This window comes from Mixophyes fleayi, chromosome 1 (assembly GCF_038048845.1).
Source record: "Mixophyes fleayi isolate aMixFle1 chromosome 1, aMixFle1.hap1, whole genome shotgun sequence".
In the NCBI taxonomy this organism is placed as follows: domain Eukaryota; kingdom Metazoa; phylum Chordata; class Amphibia; order Anura; family Limnodynastidae; genus Mixophyes; species Mixophyes fleayi.
Window position 1 is genome coordinate 319,838 of NC_134402.1, and position 19,383 is coordinate 339,220.

Genomic DNA, 19,383 nt, shown 5'->3' on the forward strand with positions numbered 1-19,383 from the left:
ACTGGAGCACAGACAGCAGAGTAGTTGGTATAGATAGCCGGGTCGGATACACAGGAACACAGGCAGCAGAGGTGATGTCCTGAAGCATAGTGTGACTGGATCACTGATAAATAACTTCTAGTATAAATGTATTTAAAGGAAATAGTGCAGGGCGCTTATTTATATAATTGTCAATTTCAACCTTTCTAGAGGAAATGCATTTTTTCTGATGTATATATCTGATACAATAAGCCTTTGTTTTGAAAGCCTTTAGTAAGGAAATGTCTTGTTTGGGGTTTACAACTTTTCCTGGGGAATTATTTTCTTTGGAGGAAATGTGCATTCTTCAACTGTTGGAAGGACTCATGCTAATCTCATGCTACGTAGATCTTTTGATGTGTGAGTGTCATAGGAAGATGTAATTAGACTTGCTGCCCACAGTAAGATGCAGGATATCACAGCAAGATTTTAAGAATTTCATAGATAAGTGTAAATATTGTTGGCTTTGCAATGCATGTAAATCCATGTTTGTGTAAACACATTGCGTCATGATTCTAACAATAGCCTGTGTCCAAATCATTATAAAAAGCAATGAAATGTATCCTTCTGATGTTCCATCTGAGCTGATCATCTGGTACCTTCAACCAGTATGAGAGAAAATAAACACCACTTGCTTTAAGACCCTGCTGGACAACTTCATCAATATTGCTGTAATCCTGTGAACTATAGATTAGACCATAAATCGAATCCGTTCTCCGGCTGTCTCTGAGGTTGGACCCAGCTTTTCCGGTTCCACCGCTCTGCCTGTTACCCTGCAGCTCTGGTCAGTGTGTTAGGCCAGGGGAATCAATCCACAGCAACCTTGATCCATAGTAAGAGGTCCAGAGTACCAGCCCAGGTACACCAGCAACGGGGTACCCCAGCAGTGACAGTTAGGAAGGAACTTGGTTGTGGACGTCATAAATGAGCCTAGTGGTGGCAGCAGGCTCCTCCTACTGCAGCAGGAGGGGCGGAATTCGTAATAAGGAAAGGGGACGCTGGCAAAGTAAGTCCAGCCAGTTCCCAGCAATAACAGACAGGGTTGCATAGGCGGTCCATACTGTCACACAGTGGTCTAACAAGCCAAAGGTAATACACAGGGAAGCACCAGAACGCAGCACAAGGATACACAGGGAGAGCCAGATGCCAAGTGGAAACTTGTTGCTCTGACAAGGCTGCAGTGTCCAGGTGAGCTTTATATGGTCTGCAGATAGTAAATGCCACCTTTCAGCCACGATCATGTGACTGTCCAAACCAGGAAGTGCTGAGCGTACACAGAGGGAGGTAAATCAGCAGCACAGGAGCAGGTAAGTGTGTTACAACTGCCCATTGTTCCCTGAACAGCAGCAAGCATCCCCCTACCCTCATGGGGAGAGGGAGGACCAGTAAGTCTGCCGGATTGTCAGGAAGCTTGGTCCCTGGTAGTCTCTTAGTATAGGATGACCAACCCCTCTGGTATTGACCTTTGCAAGAGGGCGATCTGCCCCTTTGCAGTTGACCCCTCATCGGCGGACCTCCAAAAGGGCTGGTGGAAGGATATGAATCTCTGAGTCCTCAGTTTCGGAACGTTCACTTGGAGGAATTTACTCTAAGTCCTGACAGATCATAAAAGCTGGGTCAAAGAGGACACAGCGCGAATTGGGCTGAGCCTCCAGAGACCTCTGCATCCTCATCCCAAGTGCATTCTGTACTGTTTCGGCATCTGCATCCCAAGAGCACAACCATAATGTTCTTCATGTTGCAACTGCCGATGCCGCTCTGGCCGAAGAAGCCAATGCTGCATTTTGTGCTGCCATGTAGAGTTAGCCCAAGGCTTCCTTCAAATGAAGGGCCAAGGGAAGACATTCAGACTGCTGCAAAGCAGTCGCTAGCTGGTCTGCCCAGGTTTCCATTGCTCCCAGGCTGAAGAAAGCATAGATCTGAAAGATGTGCCCGCTGCTATGTAAATAAATAATAGCTATAAATAAATTATAGCTGAAAACATATCACATAGCGATGCATGGTAGCAATCTACCATTTTAAAACCTGTGTATTTATTTTTTGCACTTTTTCACAAGTACTTTTTTTCAGTTTTTAATTATTTTGCTATGATAAATTATTTAGGAATAAATGGGAAATTCCTTTTAATAACTCTAATAAAAGATTATGTTTTAATTGGTGCTATTTATCAATTCACAGAACGCCCCATACCAAACACATTTTACTCCGTCTTTGGGACAGATTCAATTCCCCGTGTTGTTCTAACGCGGCCTGCACACTATAACTGACACTACAGTAAATTCAAAGCAGATTTTTGCTGGCGGCTAACAGTGCCCCATACCAAACACATTCTTCTCCTTCTTTGACATCTAGTACAAGCCTGTGGAACTTACAGCTTGTCTCAGCTCTCTGCTACCTGTGCAGCTGCCGCTTTTCCCACTATTTTTGGGAGATACAAGTGACCGCCATAACTGTAGAGCCCTCTCTGTAAGCCATCCCATCTCAACTTCAGTCCAGAGAAATGGCGGTTTTGTCTGCTATTAGCAAGAGGCTTGTCTCATCCTCACTTCGCAGGCAGATGCGCTGGCTTCTTTTTGTTAAGCCACGGCCCCCGTTTGCCACTTCCTCCTCTCCTTATGCTGTTCAGGTCATCCCTCTAAATAGTGGGGGACTTGGAAGTGTCCAATATCGGGGCCTCCTCGGCAGGATCGCAACACTCTCTGCTCTCAAGCAGCGCCGGTCAGTCTCCAAGTATCAGTGACTACGGTCAATACAGACTGCTGTCACCCCTCGTGTTCTCAGAGCAGTCCGTGGTCTGGCACAAAAGGATCTGGGGTGCGTGAGAAAAAGAGTTTTCTTTCCAGCCCCAGTAAGCAACAGCATTGTCTCTCAGTGCTGCTGCCTGAACCTGTTCTAAGCAACAATAAAGAAAACATGTTAATAAAATAAAGAAAACCTTTTAATTTTGTAATAAAATGTTGCAGAGCAGCATACAGTAAGCACAACTCCTTTGTACTCAGATTACACTGAGGATACAGGGGGTTGCAGAGGGGAGAGTCTGGCTGTAGTGCCAACTCCAAGCTCCCCTCATACAACCCATGGTAGTAGTGTCCCCCAGAAAGAGAAACGTATTTTATGTTCAGTAGATCCTAAGAACATCCGAATAAATCTATTTCATGGCAAAAAAAAAAATAATAAACACTTTTTTTTTCTTTTTTACTGTTTTATCATTAATGCCTATGGGCCTAAATCATTAAGTAAAGTAAGTAAGGCAAAACCATGTTGCATTGTAGAGCACGGTAAATTTAAAATGTGATGGCAGATTTATGTTTGGGGTAGGGCATGTCCTAGATCAACTTTACATTTCAGTGTACAAATAAGCTATAAAGTGTTTGTGTGCTACATAAAAAACAGACAGTATTAAAATGCTTGATGGCATATTGTCAGACCTTCTTCTTAACCTTAAACCTTATGTGCTATAATAAGACACCAAACCGACTTTATAGTCAAATGAAATGGTTTTATTTAAATAATTGCTATTATGGTGGTGGACGAATATATTTCTACTATGAAAACATTTAGACCACTGTCTGTCAAAAGCACCCCATCGGGTCTATATAGGGCCGGGTCCTGAAAGCGAATACCCGGGCGTTCCATTCTAGTACCTCCAATGGACTGGATATAGTTTGTTGCGACATAATTAACTCTTTTACGAACCTATGAACCCTGTCTTCCTTCCTCCCTTCGGAAAAGGATCTCCGCTGTAAGCAGAGAACTATGTCGGACCAGCACAGTTCAGGCCAGGAGGCATGTACCCATTCCAGGTCGGACAATATAGCCAATCGTAGCTCAATAAATTTACCGTGCCCGACATCATGCCCCCCCAAATGGATCACTAGAATATGGGGAACCCCGTGCTTTGCTGTCTCTTGCGACATTAGTCCTCTGAAACTCAGCCACCTCATTCCCCTCCGACCTATCCAAGACACCATTACTGGGCAGGGGAACGCAGTTGTATCAGCTGCTGCCTGGAGTAAAGCAGCCCAATGGACAAACAAGTGACCAAGGACGCAGATCGTCAGTGGACTCCCATGAACTGCAAAAAATAAAACCGTTAAAGCACCACACAGCAACACAGAAATCACATAAGCCCTCTTGCCTTGAAGTCCCCAGGGCACACGAGACCCACTCACGTAGAAAGAGAAAAAGGTAAGAAAAAGGAGGAACGAAGAGGAGAATACAAAGGGAGCGAGCAACACAGGCGAATGTAAAACCGTCAAAACCTCGTGATGCCAACAGCCAGTCAGGCCCACTTTTAGAGGGAAAATCTGGAGAAATCCCTTTGCGCCCCTGCCCCAAAACGCAGCAAGCAATGAGGTCCTGTGTCCACCCTGGAAATTGAGAGGAAGAAGGGTCCGAGAGAGAAGAAAGGGTCTCACATACCGCCGATATGCAGTGGACTTCCATCTGCCCAACTCCTGAATATATGGGTCAGACTCCCCATCCAGAACAGCGAACGTAGCCGCACCTATACAGAATTAATGTGTGCCAAATTCCGCTCTATTCAGGCCTAGGTTGTCAAGCACAAGTTTAAACAGCACCGAGAACTAATACCGTGTGAGGAGGGACCCGTTCCTATGCACTAGCCAAGGTAACGTCCGGCCTAAGCACTGCAAAATTGTGGACTACCTTCACAGGGCAAACCTCCAAAGTGCACTGTAACCCATCGCCCTCTAACTAGCTGATATGTCTTGGACCGCTGCACCTAGCAGGAGATCGTGTGGAGACAGGTCCCCTATTGAAGGCATAACACTGCCCTTTGTGTGGAAATGGTGTGCCCGCCCCCCCCCGGCCACGGAGGGTGCTTCTTAACCGTGGCTTCCCAGACACCGCCTTCTGCTATAGCTGCAGCCGCCTCTTTGTTAGCTTTTCCCATGACGGTGAATATGTCCTTTGCGAATCCTATGCCTAACAGAAGCATGCACTCCGCAATATATCGCTGTGTTCTCACAGCGCAGCATCTCAAATCCTGTTAGGCTGCTAACCCTACCTGGCCTACTAGCTGAGCCACAGACTCACGTACCCTGCTGTGGTACGAAATATTTCCCCAAGGTCTTTACCAGCTTGGGAGGGCAAGCGCCAGAGCTATCGGAATCCTGACTAGTAGAATGTAGAATGGATTGTAAAAGAAAACATTGTACAGCCAGTGCACCCAGCACCCCCTTAAATGAGCACCTTAATACCAGTGCCGCTCTCTATAGTGGCGTAATTTTGGGCTGAAGGCCTGTTGATGTGCCGCATTTGTTTGAAGTCTGTTTTCCAACCAGTTGCCCGAAACACACTGTCGGTAAGCAGTCTATCACTATTGTCATGTAGGTGAAATTGTTGTCAGGTGTTCTGTAGTCGGCTTTTAGTACCCAACCCGTATTTTCCTTATGTGCAAAATAATAAACTAATTTGCAACCTTGCATTGCAATATGATTTTGTCCAGAAAACTTCAGCAATTTTTTGCTTAACTTTCCTTAATGAATCAGACACTATATTATTAATAGATCACATTAATTCAATATTGGGTTTTTTTCTGTGCTTTCTTTCTCAAATTTATAATGCACATAGGTATTGGACATATCCTGCAGTGTAATTAAATGAAAACAGGCGTTCCACTTCTGAGCTGCTAATAGCTACCTCCGGGCCGAACACCTATGTAAGCCCCAAATATGATTGATAAAAAGAGAACAATGAGGAACTGACCATCTAACGGGAGATAACAAATAACTGGTCAATTACCGTCACACTGTTATATCTCTATAAGACCTAAAACACGACACAGAGTATATTCACTGTCAATCACATATAAATGAACACATAGTACAACACTATGTAAATAAGATGATTATGCTGAACATAAAAATGAAAGGCCAATAAAGCTCCAGACCGTGTAGTGCTTCCGATTAACATCTATATACCTTCCATAATCAGTAATTCTGAAAGCCTAACAAGTTTTGGATCTTTTGAGGCAGGGGGGGGGGGGCTCGGTCGTTGGTGGGGGGAGCAGGGTAGTTAAAAAACAAAACAAAACATACTCACGTGATCGCGGCGCCAGCATCCCTCCTCTCTGCTGCTCTGTGCTCCATTCAGACTGTCTGAATGCCGGGTGGGACGTCATCATGTCATGCCCAGCATTCAGTCAGTCTGGAGCAATGGAGCACAGAGCTGCAGAGAGGACCAAGAAAGAAGAGAGAAGAAAGGTAAGTGAAGGGAGGAAAACGAGGGGGGGCAGCATGATACGGGTTAAAAAACGAGGGGGGCACAGAGCGGTTAAAAATGGGGGCAGCATGACAATGGGGTTAAAAAATGAGGGGGGGCACAGAGGGGTTAAAAATGGGGCAGCATGGCACAGTGGGGTTAAAAAACAGGGGTCAGCATGGCACAGTGGGGTTAAAAAATGGTGGGCAGCATGGCACAGTGGGGTTTAAAAGGGGGGGAGGCATTGCACAGTGGGGTTAAAAACGGGGCAGCATGGCACAGTGGGGTTAAAAACAGGGGGCGGCATGGCACAGTGGGGTTAAAAAACGGGGGCAACATGGCACAATGGGCTTAAAAAGGGGGGAGGCATGGCACAGTGGGATTGAAAAAAGGGGGGGGGAGCAGCATAGTATAGTGTGATGAAGGGGAGCCAGGTGAAGGGGCAAAATCAGCATGGAGGGCGCAGTGTGATCATAAGGCATGGCGATGATGAAGGGGCACATTATTGTAATATTGGAGCTGCAGGAAGGCCTAATTATTAATCGTGGATGGTATTGATTTAACGCCCCCAAATGCATGACCACACTCAGTAAAATTTTGCGCCGCCGTACTCAACTATAAGGGGGGCCCCATGAATTTGTTGTACCGGGGTCCTGAATTCCTCTTGGCAGCCCTGAAGATGACTAAACGGGTCCGGGAGTACTTTGAAGCTGCCCCCCCAGGTGACACTTCTATCTGTTCACACTGAGATGTGCAAAGCCATCCAATAAATTTACATCAGACTCTCTGACTGCAAATCTTACACGTTAACTTATCAATGGATTCATTTGATATCACATATTTACACTGCAGTTATGAATTATCCCTTTTAAATAACTGCAAGCTCTCTATGTTCACGACACATTGTATGTCAATAAATCACTCAGTCCTTTGAAGATAACACACTATGTGCGCTCTTTCTTTTATATCTCTACACATATGATCCGACTTGGAGTCTAAGTGAGGACGCAATAGGAGGGAGTGCACATTTACCCACAACGCCGCTATAAGTGGCTTTTGATTCTACAGACGTCGATCCGAAGAAAAGGATGTTTTACTATTCCGAGCAGGACTGTTTACCTGTTTAGTCATCTTCACGTACAGTTCAATCACTCATAACACAGCAGTAGCGGTTATTACATGCAGAGTGAGGTCGTGGGACGTCGATCCGAAGGAGGTAGATTCATTATTTGCAGTGGAACTGTTCATTCATTTTGTCATCTGTACGAAGACGATCTGAACTAGTGAACTTGTTAGGCTTTTGGAATTACTGATTATGGAAGGTATATAGATGTTAATCGGAAACGCTACACGGTCTGGAGCTTTATTAGCCTTTCATATTTATGTTCAGCATAATCATCTTATTTACATAGTGTTGTACTATGTATTCATTTATATATGATTAACAGGTTTTTTGACAAAGTCAATATGCTCTGTCTGACTCTTTTTTGCAACCTCCAGACTTAGGACAGCACCTGTCATATGGTGCGCTTCCGGTGAGACTTGTCAGTTACAGACGCAGACGAGGGAGGGCAGGGAGGAGACGGACAGACGCGCAGAAGTTATTATAGTACAGTTGTATTATATAGGTATATTTATTTATTATACTATAGGCATATATAGGTATAATATGTATGTATTCATCATCAATCATCATCATCAACATTTATTTATATAGCGCAACCAGATTCTGCAGCGCTTTACAATTGGGAACAAACATTAATAATACAATACTGGGTAATACATACAGACAGAGAGGTAAGAGAATCCTGCTCGCAAGCTTACAATCTATAGGACAATGGGAGTTAGAAACACAAGGGCATGTGCTACATCATATTGCACAATGGACCAGCTAGAACGCAAAGGTAAATGTATTGAGTGGGCTGTGTATGTGGCAATGTTGGTCAGAGGGTTGTTGTCTTGCGTTAGCAGTGTAGAGGATGGTAATAGGGTAATCTAGGGAAATTAAGATGGTGGTTGAGGAATATCATAACCTTGTCTGAAGAGGTGGGTTTTTTAGTGAACACTTGAAGGTTTAAAGACTAGAAGAAAGTCTTACTGTGCGAGGGATGGAATTCCACAAAGTGGGTGCAGCCCCGGAGAAAATCCTCTAACCGAGAATGGGAGGATGTGATGAGAGTGGAGGAGAGACGTAGATCTTGTGCAGAACGGAGGTATCGAGTTGGGAGATATTTCGAGACCAGTGAGGAGATGTATGTCTGTGCAATTTTGTTGATGGCCTTGTATGTTAGTAGAAGAATTTTATATTGGATTCGTTAAAATATAGGCAGCCAATGTAGAGACTGACAGAGTGGCTCAGCAGAGGAATAACGGTTTGCAAGGAAAACCAATCTAGCTGCTGTGTGCAAAATAGATTGTAGGGGTTCAAGTCTGACTTTAGGAAGACTAGTAAGGAGGGAATTGCAATAGTCGATGCGGGAGATGATGAGTGCATGAATTAATGTTTTTGCGGTGTCTTGTGTCAGATATGTGCGTTTTCTGGAAATGTTCTTTAGATGTATGTAACATGATTTAGATATAGAGTTGATGTGGGGAATAAACAACAGTTGTGAATCAAGGATTACACCTAGGCAACGAGCTTGCGGGGTGGGATTTATGGTCATGTTATCAACAGAAATAGAAATGTCAGGCAGGAAACTTCTGTTTTTGGGTGGGAATATTATTAATTCAGTTTTCGAAAGATTGAATTTCGAGTTAGCGAGAAGACATCCAAGATGAAATGGCAGAAAGACAGTCAGTAACGCGAGACAACACAGATGGTGAATGATCAGGAGAGGATAGATAAATTTGTGTATCATCCGCATAGAGATGATACTGAAATCCAAAGGAGCTTATTAGTTTTCCAAGAGAAGTGGTGTAGATAGAGAATAGCAGAGGACCTAGGACTGAGCCTTGTGGTCTCCAACTGATAAAGGAAGTGGAGCAGAGGTGGATCCAGAGAAATTAACACTGAAAGAGCGATTAGATAGTTAGGATGAGAACCAGGATAGGACAGTGCTTTCAAGACCTAGAGATTGTATAGTTTGTATGAGGAGAGAGTGGTCAACAGTGTCAAATGCAGCAGAGAGATCCAGGAGAATTAGAAGAGAGTAATGGTTATTATTTTTTGCTGTGATCAAATCATTGACAACCTTGGTCAGCGCAGTCTCTGTGGAGTGTTGAGAACAAAAGCCTGACTGAAGAGGATCTAATAGGTTGTTTGCTGTAAGAAAGTGTGTGAGGCGTGTGTAGGCAATTCTTTCGAGAAGCTTGGAGGGGCATGGGAGCTGGGAGACAAGGCAGTAATTTACGAGAGAGTTAGGGTCGGAATTCTGTTTTTTTAAAATGGGAGTAATCATTGCATGCTTGAATAGTGATGGAAAAATACCAGGAGAAAGAGATAGATTACAGATTTTAGATGAGGAATGAGCACAGGAGACAGGGACATACAAATTTGTGAGGGAATGGGATCAAGAGGACAGGAGGTAGAGTAGGAAGATGAGAAGAGAGTAGAAACTTCTTCTTCATTTGTGGGATCAAAAGAAGAGAGTGTTAGTTGGTGCTACAAAGGAATTGAGCTGATTGCTTGTCAAGTGAGATGATACCATTTCAAGTCTGATCTTATCAATTTTGTCCTTGAAATAGGAAGCAAGATCCTGTGCACTGATGGTAGTTGGAGAAATTGCGGCAGGAGGATTCAGAAGAGATTTACATGTGTTAAAGAGGCGTTTGGGGTTAAAAGCCTGAGCATAGATGAAAGTTTGGAAGTAGGTTTGTTTAGCAGTGTTCAGAGCTATATTTCTATAGGAATGGTAGATATCAGTATATGTGCTGAAATCATTAGAGGTACAAGATTTACGCCAGTGACGATCTGCCTTACGAGAAAGTGTTTGTAGAGTTCGTGTTACTGTAGTGTGCCACGGTTGGCAACGGATTCTACGTGAAGTATGTAGTGCCGCTGGAGCCACTTGATCAAGAGCAGTTGCTAGGGTTTGATGAAAATGGGGTACTGCCTGATCAGGGGAGGAGAATATAGAAATTGGGGAGAGAAGGTGTTGGAGAGAGGTGGAAAACTGTTGAAAATTAATAGAGTTGAAATTCCTGCGATTGTGAGGAGGCTTGGAAGAGTTTGACACTAGGGAGAGTAAAGAACTGGGGGTGAGCGAGTAGCTAATAAGGTGATGATCCGAGAGGGGGAAAGGAGTGTTAAGGAAATGAGAAACTGAGCATAGTCTAGAGAAAACAAGATCAAGACAGTGGCCATCCTAATGAGTAGCGGATTCAATCCACTGGGAGAAGTCAAGTGAGGATGTTAGGGAGAGTAGTTTGGAAGCAGCATTGGAACTAGGGATGTGCACGGGCGACTTTTGAGGTCTCGTGTTTTGTGTTTTGGATCCGGATTTTCTCGATGTTTTGGGTTCGGATTTGTTTCGCAAAACACCTGCCGAAAGGTTTTGGTTCGGATTTAAGGTTTTGGATTCGGATTTTTTTTGAAAAAAGCATAAAAAGTTAAAAAATCAAGTTTTTGGGCTTATTTTCACTCCTACGCTATTATTGACCTCAATAACATTCAATAACAAGCATTTCCACTAATTTACCGTGTATTCTGAACACCTCACAATATAGTTATTAGTCCAAAACGTTGCAACGAGCTATCTTTCTGGACTGCGTAGTGGAGTGGTTCCCACAATATAATAAGAAAACCATCAACTGGTCTTAATCGCACCAAAACATGTACCTGGACTGCGTAGAGGAGTGGGTCACCACGATATAAATTAAAAACCCTGAACTTGTATGATTCGCACCAATAATGTACCTGGACTGCGTAGAGGAGTGGGTCACCACAATATATATAATAAGAAAACCATCAACTGGTATGAATCGCACCGAATAATGTACCTGGACTGCGTAGAAGAGTGGGTCACCACAATATAAATTAAAAACCCTGAACTTGTATGATTCGCACCAATAATGTACCTGGACTGCGTAGAGGAGTGGGTCACCACAATATATATAATAAGAAAACCATCAACTGGTATGAATCGCACCGAATAATGTACCTGGACTGCGTAGAGGAGTGGGTCACCACAATATAAATTAAAAAGCCTGAACTTGTATGATTCGCACCAATAATGTACCTGGACTGCGTAGAGGAGTGGGTCACCACAATATAAATTAAAAACCCTGAACTTGTATGATTCGCACCAATAATGTACCTGGACTGCGTAGAGGAGTGGGTCACCACAATATAAATTAAAAACCCTGAACTTGTATGATTCGCACCAATAATGTACCTGGACTGCGTAGAGGAGTGGGTCACCACAATATAAATTAAAAACCCTGAACTTGTATGATTCGCACCAATAATGTACCTGGACTGCGTAGAGGAGTGGGTCACCACAATATATATAATAAGAAAACCATCAACTGGTATGAATCTCACCGAATAATGTACCTGGACTGCGTAGAGGAGTGGGTCACCACAATATAAATTAAAAACCCTGAACTTGTATGATTCGCACCAATAATGTACCTGGACTGCGTAGAGGAGTGGGTCACCACAATATATATAATAAGAAAACCATCAACTGGTATGAATCTCACCGAATAATGTACCTGGACTGCGTAGAGGAGTGGGTCACCACAATATAAATTAAAAACCCTGAACTTGTATGATTCGCACCAATAATGTACCTGGACTGCGTAGAGGAGTGGGTCACCACAATATAAATTAAAAACCCTGAACTTGTATGATTCGCACCAATAATGTACCTGGACTGCGTAGAGGAGTGGGTCACCACAATATAAATTAAAAACCTTGAACTTGTATGATGCGCACCAATAATGTACCTGGACTGCGTAGAGGAGTGGGTCACCACAATATATATAATAGGAAAACCATCAACTGGTATGAATCTCACCGAATAATGTACCTGGACTGCGTAGAGGAGTGGGTCACCACAATATAAATTAAAAACCATCAACTGGTATGATTCGCACCAATAATGTACCTGGACTGCGTAGAGGAGTGGGTCACCACAATATAAATTAAAAACCCTGAACTTGTATGATTCGCACCAATAATGTACCTGGACTGCGTAGAGGAGTGGGTCACCACAATATATATAATAAGAAAACCATCAACTGGTATGAATCTCACCGAATAATGTACCTGGACTGCGTAGAGGAGTGGGTCACCACAATATAAATTAAAAACCCTGAACTTGTATGATTCGCACCAATAATGTACCTGGACTGCGTAGAGGAGTGGGTCACCACAATATATATAATAAGAAAACCATCAACTGGTAGGAATCTCACCGAATAATGTACCTGGACTGCGTAGAGGAGTGGGTCACCACAATATAAATTAAAAACCCTGAACTTGTATGATTCGCACCAATAATGTACCTGGACTGCGTAGAGGAGTGGGTCACCACAATATATATAATAAGAAAACCATCAACTGGTATGAATCTCACCGAATAATGTACCTGGACTGCGTAGAGGAGTGGGTCACCACAATATAAATTAAAAACCCTGAACTTGTATGATTCGCACCAATAATGTACCTCGACTGCGTAGAGGAGTGGGTCACCACAATATAAATTAAAAACCCTGAACTTGTATGATTCGCACCAATAATGTACCTGGACTGCGTAGAGGAGTGGGTCACCACAATATAAATTAAAAACCTTGAACTTGTATGATGCGCACCAATAATGTACCTGGACTGCGTAGAGGAGTGGGTCACCACAATATATATAATAGGAAAACCATCAACTGGTATGAATCTCACCGAATAATGTACCTGGACTGCATAGAGGAGTGGGTCACCACAATATAAATTAAAAACCCTGAACTTGTATGATTCGCACCAATAATGTACCTGGACTGCGTAGAGGAGTGGGTCACCACAATATATATAATAAGAAAACCATCAACTGGTATGAATCTCACCGAATAATGTACCTGGACTGCGTAGAGGAGTGGGTCACCACAATATAAATTAAAAACCCTGAACTTGTATGATTCGCACCAATAATGTACCTGGACTGCGTAGAGGAGTGGGTCACCACAATATATATAATAAGAAAACCATCAACTGGTATGAATCTCACCGAATAATGTACCTGGACTGCGTAGAGGAGTGGGTCACCACAATATTATTAAAAAACCCTACACAGGTCTGAATTCCACCCAAAAAGTTTATGGACTGCGTAGTGTAGTGTTCCCCACAATATTATTTAAAATTTTTGCAGCAACAGTCAACGTTGTTTAATATCTGATACACCTCTATCTGGACTGCATAGTGGAGTGGCCCCGGTACCCAATTTGGTACCGGGGCTACAATACCTCCTCCAAACATGGTACAGACCATTCGTCATTGAGATCCCATCAAGTATGTTAAAGACAGACAGGGTCGGAGTGTTATTGGTTGACTTTGTAAACCAAAAAACTGTCCCTGTTGCACATAGTCGTGCAATGAAGACTGACTTTTTCATTTAAAGGCACCATCTTTCAAGTGTAGTGTTTGTAAGTCATATTATACTTTTGGTAAAATTGGTTTATTTTGTTCCTCTTTATGGTAACTACTAATAGAATTAAAGTATTAAATAGAATCGGCAGTTCCTCTTTATGGGAATTAGTAATAGAATTAAAGTATTAAATAGAGTGGTATAGAGTGGTAGTGTGGTATAGAGTGGTCCCCACAATATAATAATAAAACCCTCAACTGGTCTGAATTCCACCAAACAAGTATCTGGACTGCGTAGTGGGGTGGCCCCGGTACCCAATTTGATACCGGGGCCACAATAAAATAAATACACCCTCAACTGGTCTGAATTCCACCAAACAAGTATCTGGACTGCGTAGTGGGGTGGCCCCAGTACCCAATTTGATACCGGGGCCACAATAAAATAAATACACCCTCAACTGGTCTGAATTCCACCAAACAAGTATCTGGACTGCGTAGTGGGGTGGCCCCGGTACCCAATTTGATACCGGGGCCACAATACCTCCTCCAATTTCCAAGTGTAGTGTTTATAACATCTTAACACTACACTAATTCTAGCACGTCAAAACCTCTTGTTTTAAATAATGACAGGGCATTTAACTTTTGATTTAATTTATTGAATTTGTTGGCATTTTCTTTTACTTTTTGAACATGGCAAACGACTGTTGAATGGTCACATAATGCCAAAAAAAAAGTTGCAAGATGGAATTGTCCTTGGGCCCTCCCACCCACCCTTATGTTGTTGAAATAGGACATGCACACTTTAACAAACCAATCATTTCAGCGACAGGGCCTACCAAACATCTGTGGCTGAAATGATTGGTTTGTTTGGGCCCCCACACCAATAAAACAATTCATCTCTCCCTGTACAAACAAAACAGACTCTACTGAGGAAAGATGTCGTCCTCATCCTCAACCTCTGATTCCTCTCCCCCTACAGTGTGTACTTCCTCCTCCTCACACATTATCAATTCGTCCCCGCTGGACTCCACAACCACAGTCCCTCTGTACTGTCTGGAGGGCAGTGCTGTACTTCATTGAGGAATTGATTATTCATTTTTATAAATATCATTTTTTCAACGTTGTGAGGAAGCAACCTCCTTCGCCGCTCTCTGACCAGGTTCCCCGCTGCACTAAAAACTCTTTCCGAGTACACACTGGAGGGGGAACAACTCAGTTAAAAAATAGAGCCAGTTTGTACAGGGGCTTCCAAACTGCCTTTTGGAGTTCTACCACGTCACTACCTCTAGTTAATTTAGATTGCAAGGCTTGTAAATATAAATACTTTGAAGATAAAAAAAGCAGGCTGCACAGACTGTGGAGCTAGAAAGTGAAATTAAATGGACCATGTTACTTTGGTGGCTATCTATCCCCCCCCCCCCCCGCCCTACACTTGTAGTTGAATATAAATAAAGCAGCCTGCAGAGACTGTAGAACTAGAAATTCAAATATACAAAGAAATGGACAAAGGCAGTTTGGTATCTGTCTGCATCAGATCCCCTCTCCACTAGGAGTAAAACAGAAAACTTTTCAGCCGTTATATAATCTAGAATATAAATAGAAATTGAGAAAGGCAATTTAGTATCTGTCTGCATCATAATCATCAACATCCTCCTCAGCGCCAGCTACTTCAATATCCTCCTCCCAGTGTACAACATTCACACCTTCATTAGCCAAATCTGTAACTGGACTGTGGGTGATCCTTCCAGCATATGCAGAGGGCGTGCTGCAAATGCTGGATGGAGTCACCTCTTCCCGTACAGTGATGGGAAGGTCAGGGTTCACAACCAACAACACCCTTTGACTCGTATTGGGGATTTGTGATGTCATCTGTTTAGAAGGCAGAGTTCTTTGCTGTTTTGTTGTTGTTGCTGACAGCATAACTCTCTTAAATTTTTTGTAGGGGGGGGAGGAGGGCTTAGATCCTTGGGTGAAGATGGACCACTAGTCATGAACACGGGCCAGGGCCTAAGCCGTTCCTTGCCACTACGTGTCGTAAATGGCATATTGCCAACTTTACGTTTCTCCTCAGATGATTTTAAGTTTCTCTTTTTGCTATTTTTTGAGAACTTGGGCTTTCTGGATTTTACATGCCCTGTACTAGGAGATTGGGCATCGGGCTTGCCAGACGACGTTGATGGCATTTCATCGTCTATGTCATGACTAGTGGCAGCAGCTTCAGCATTAGGAGGAAGTGGGTCTTGATCTTTCCCTACTTTATACTCCAAATTTTGGTTTTCCATTATATGTAGCACAAAAGAGCGTACCCCTAAGCCACACACACTCGGCAAAGCCTTTAAAAATTATATGCGGCACAGGAGAGTAGCACTGGACTTATACTGCTGAATCAGTGAACTTTGTAATAGCAGTACCACTGAACTTATACACTGCTGAATCAGTGAACTTTGTAATATTGCAGTACCACTGGACTTTTACTGCTGAATGTGTGAACTTGGTAATATTGCAGTACCAATGGGCTTATACTGCAGGATTGGTTGTGCAAATTTTGTTGTAATTAAAAAAAAATGTAATTAGTTTTTTGTATTTTTTTTAAATAACTTTTTTTTATTTTTTTAAACACTTTGGAATATTGGGGAAAAAAACTATGCCCTTAGAAGCACAGAGCACAGGACACAGCACCACTGGACTGAACAGGACACAGCACAGGACCCAGCAGCACCACTGACCTCAGAAGGACAGAGCACAGGACACAGCACCACTGGACTGAGCACAGCACAGCACAGCACAGCACAGCACAGCACAGCACAGAACTTAACTGAACAGCACGAGATCTACCAGGACAGAGGACCACCTAACACACCCTCCCTCTACCCTGATCAATGCCCGAGTGAAGATGGCGGCGACTAGCGGGGAATTTATAGGATCCGAGTATCGTGAGATCCGACAACGGGATTATGAGTCAGAGCCTCAGTTTCAGATTTGAATTTGGCGCCAATTCCCGGATCTGTCTCGGATCCGACTCGGATCGGCAACGTTCGGGTGGGCTCGGATTTCATAAATCCGAGTGCGCTCATCTCTAATTGGAACGTGGATTAGAAATAGGGATGTTGAAATCACCCATGATGATGGTGGGGATGTCAGTAGATAAGAAGTGAGATAGCCATGCAGAGAAATCCTCAATAAATTGTTGGTGTGCTCCAGGGGGACGATAGATCACCGCAACACGTAGAGAGAATGGACTAAAAATCCTAACAGTATGTACTTCAAAAGATATGAACGTGAGTGATGGGACATTTGGTAGAACTGTGAACGTGCACTGTGGGGAGAGAAGTAGTCCAACCCCCCTCCTTGTCTGCCTCCTGGTCTGGGGTGTGGGTGAGATGGAGGCCACCATGTGAAAGGGCTGCAGGTGAGGCAGTGTCTGATTGCATGAGCCATGTTTCTGTTATTGCCAGAAGGTTGAGGTTGTTTGAGAGAAAGAGATCATGTACGGAGGTAAGTTTGTTACAAACAGAGCGGGCATTCCAAAGGGCACATTTAAAGGACTTTGGAAGAGAGGGGAGACAGGTGATGTGTTTGAGGTTTGCTGGATTTCTGTAGTGTTCAGATATATGAGTGTGGGAGAATTTAGGGGGACCTGGATTAGGTGATATATCACTAGCTAATAGAAGAAGGGAGGAAGAAAGGTAAGAAAGATGATTGTAAGAAGTGTGTCTTTTTAGTTTCTGGCAGCAGGGTGCGGCTGTTAAAGTTATTGAATTGAATGTTCTTCTCCTGTTTCCTCCTGTGTAACTCCGGTATAACTCAGAATTATGCTATTTAAATTTGTTACACTTTTAACTGACACACTTAAAACTAGAGACACACTAACTATGCTGTCATCACTGGCTATGCAGTCATTCTACAATGAATATATCTGCCTAACAAACACATGTGACCAGTGTTCTTCAATCAAGCCCTCAATTTACTTTAGGAGGCAGATTCAATTGACCATGTTACTCTTGAGAGTAACGCAGTCTGCGCATTATTACTTTAGAGGGTGGGAACTCCCCCTATCATCACATAGGCTGCACTTACATCCAGTAAGAAGGGCGGCTTCTCCCACTACCATTGTTATTGCGCATTATTACTGTTAGTACAGTAATTTCAGCGCTGATTTTTGCTCGCGGCTCAGGGAGCCACAAGCAGAAGTCTGGGTTACAATCACCATATTAACGGTAATGGTGCAAGCTGTGTTACTCTCAAGAATAAAGCGGTCAATTGAATCTGCTCCTAGGTATATTTATATTTTATACTATAGTTATACTTTACATATGATACTATAGTTGTATTATAGAGGTATACCTATATATTACGCTATAGGTATGTTTATATATTATGCTATAGGTATATGGATATATTATACTGTAGGTGTACTTATATATTATGGTATGAGTGGTAAATACTGGAGGATACATGTTCTCACTTCTGTATTATTATTGGTTAGTTGGGTAATATAAGTATGAGGAAATATGACGTATGGTCTGTTTATTAAACACTACACACATAACAGCACATCACTCTCTTCTCAGCACTGGGACACGAATCTGGAGGACCTGGCTACATCTTACGCTGCAAAGTGCATCTGGGAACATAATGAAGACAGAGGCTTTAGAGGAGAGAACCTATTTATGATGTCCGGTTCTGGCCTGGATGTGGGACTAGGTTTGGATGACTGGCATCGTGAACGTGACTTCTACAACTTCACTACAAATATCTGTCAGGAAGGACAAATGTGTGGACACTACACTCAGGTACAGTCACTGGTCACCTAAAGGTGGTGAGATATCCCACATCTGATGTGCCTCTGCTCATGGTGTTACACAGGATAATCTTATTGTGTTTTTAGTATTTTATTTTAGCTACCAGAGTATACTAAGTTCTCTTTCTAGCTGGATGAGACACCACACTCACTATGCTATTTCTTCATAGGTAATGGGCACTAAAGACCAACTTGTAATCCCCGATGTGTGACTCTATGTTCATAGATGTGTGTAGATAAGGTCTCACCATGGTCCTCCTGCTGAATCTTGATTCTGGCCCTTGGGGTAGTATTATCAGATTCCTACCACGTAGACCCCCATCTGACATGTGAAGAGTCATTAAGGGAGACACGCACTTGACTGGGGAAAAAGCCACCTGGTACAGTTAAAACTCTACTATCAACCCCACTTATGCTAAATACAAAATAAATCAATATATAATATGTCTATAGAGGTTGTAGCTCCTTTTCAGGTAAGCTCAGCAGCTTTTATCACTTCACAATTCTTCTCCACCGCAGTTCTAGAGACGCACCCTCTAAACTTATTACATGTGATGTGTCATACTATGTTTAGTCTATTTGCTAATATGCCAGAAACTATTGGGAACACTATTTTCTCAGGTCATTGGCATTGATGTATAGATGATTGTTATTGGCTGGAGAAGATCATTCTTTATTTGAACCTTGTTTTCCGCATACTGTCTGTTGTCCTTATTGTTAAATGTGGTCTTATTTCCTTATTACTTTGACACATTGTAAGAGGTTGATTCAAACACTTTGATGCTAGAAGTGGTTATACGAAGAGTTGGTTAGGGTTAGTATT

At 42.9% G+C, this 19,383-nt stretch overlaps 1 protein-coding gene across 2 annotated transcripts in view; it reads left to right on the forward strand.

Annotated features, from left to right (window-relative positions):
- The window catches only part of LOC142096023 (uncharacterized), a 194,895-nt gene that overhangs the window by 85,980 nt on the left and 89,532 nt on the right, over window positions 1-19,383 (forward strand). For both annotated transcript variants that reach the window (XM_075178498.1, XM_075178507.1), the window contains one exon: window positions 18,331-18,552. In XM_075178498.1, coding sequence (XP_075034599.1) covers window positions 18,331-18,552 — 222 coding nt within the window. The remainder of the gene's footprint in view (window positions 1-18,330; window positions 18,553-19,383) is intronic.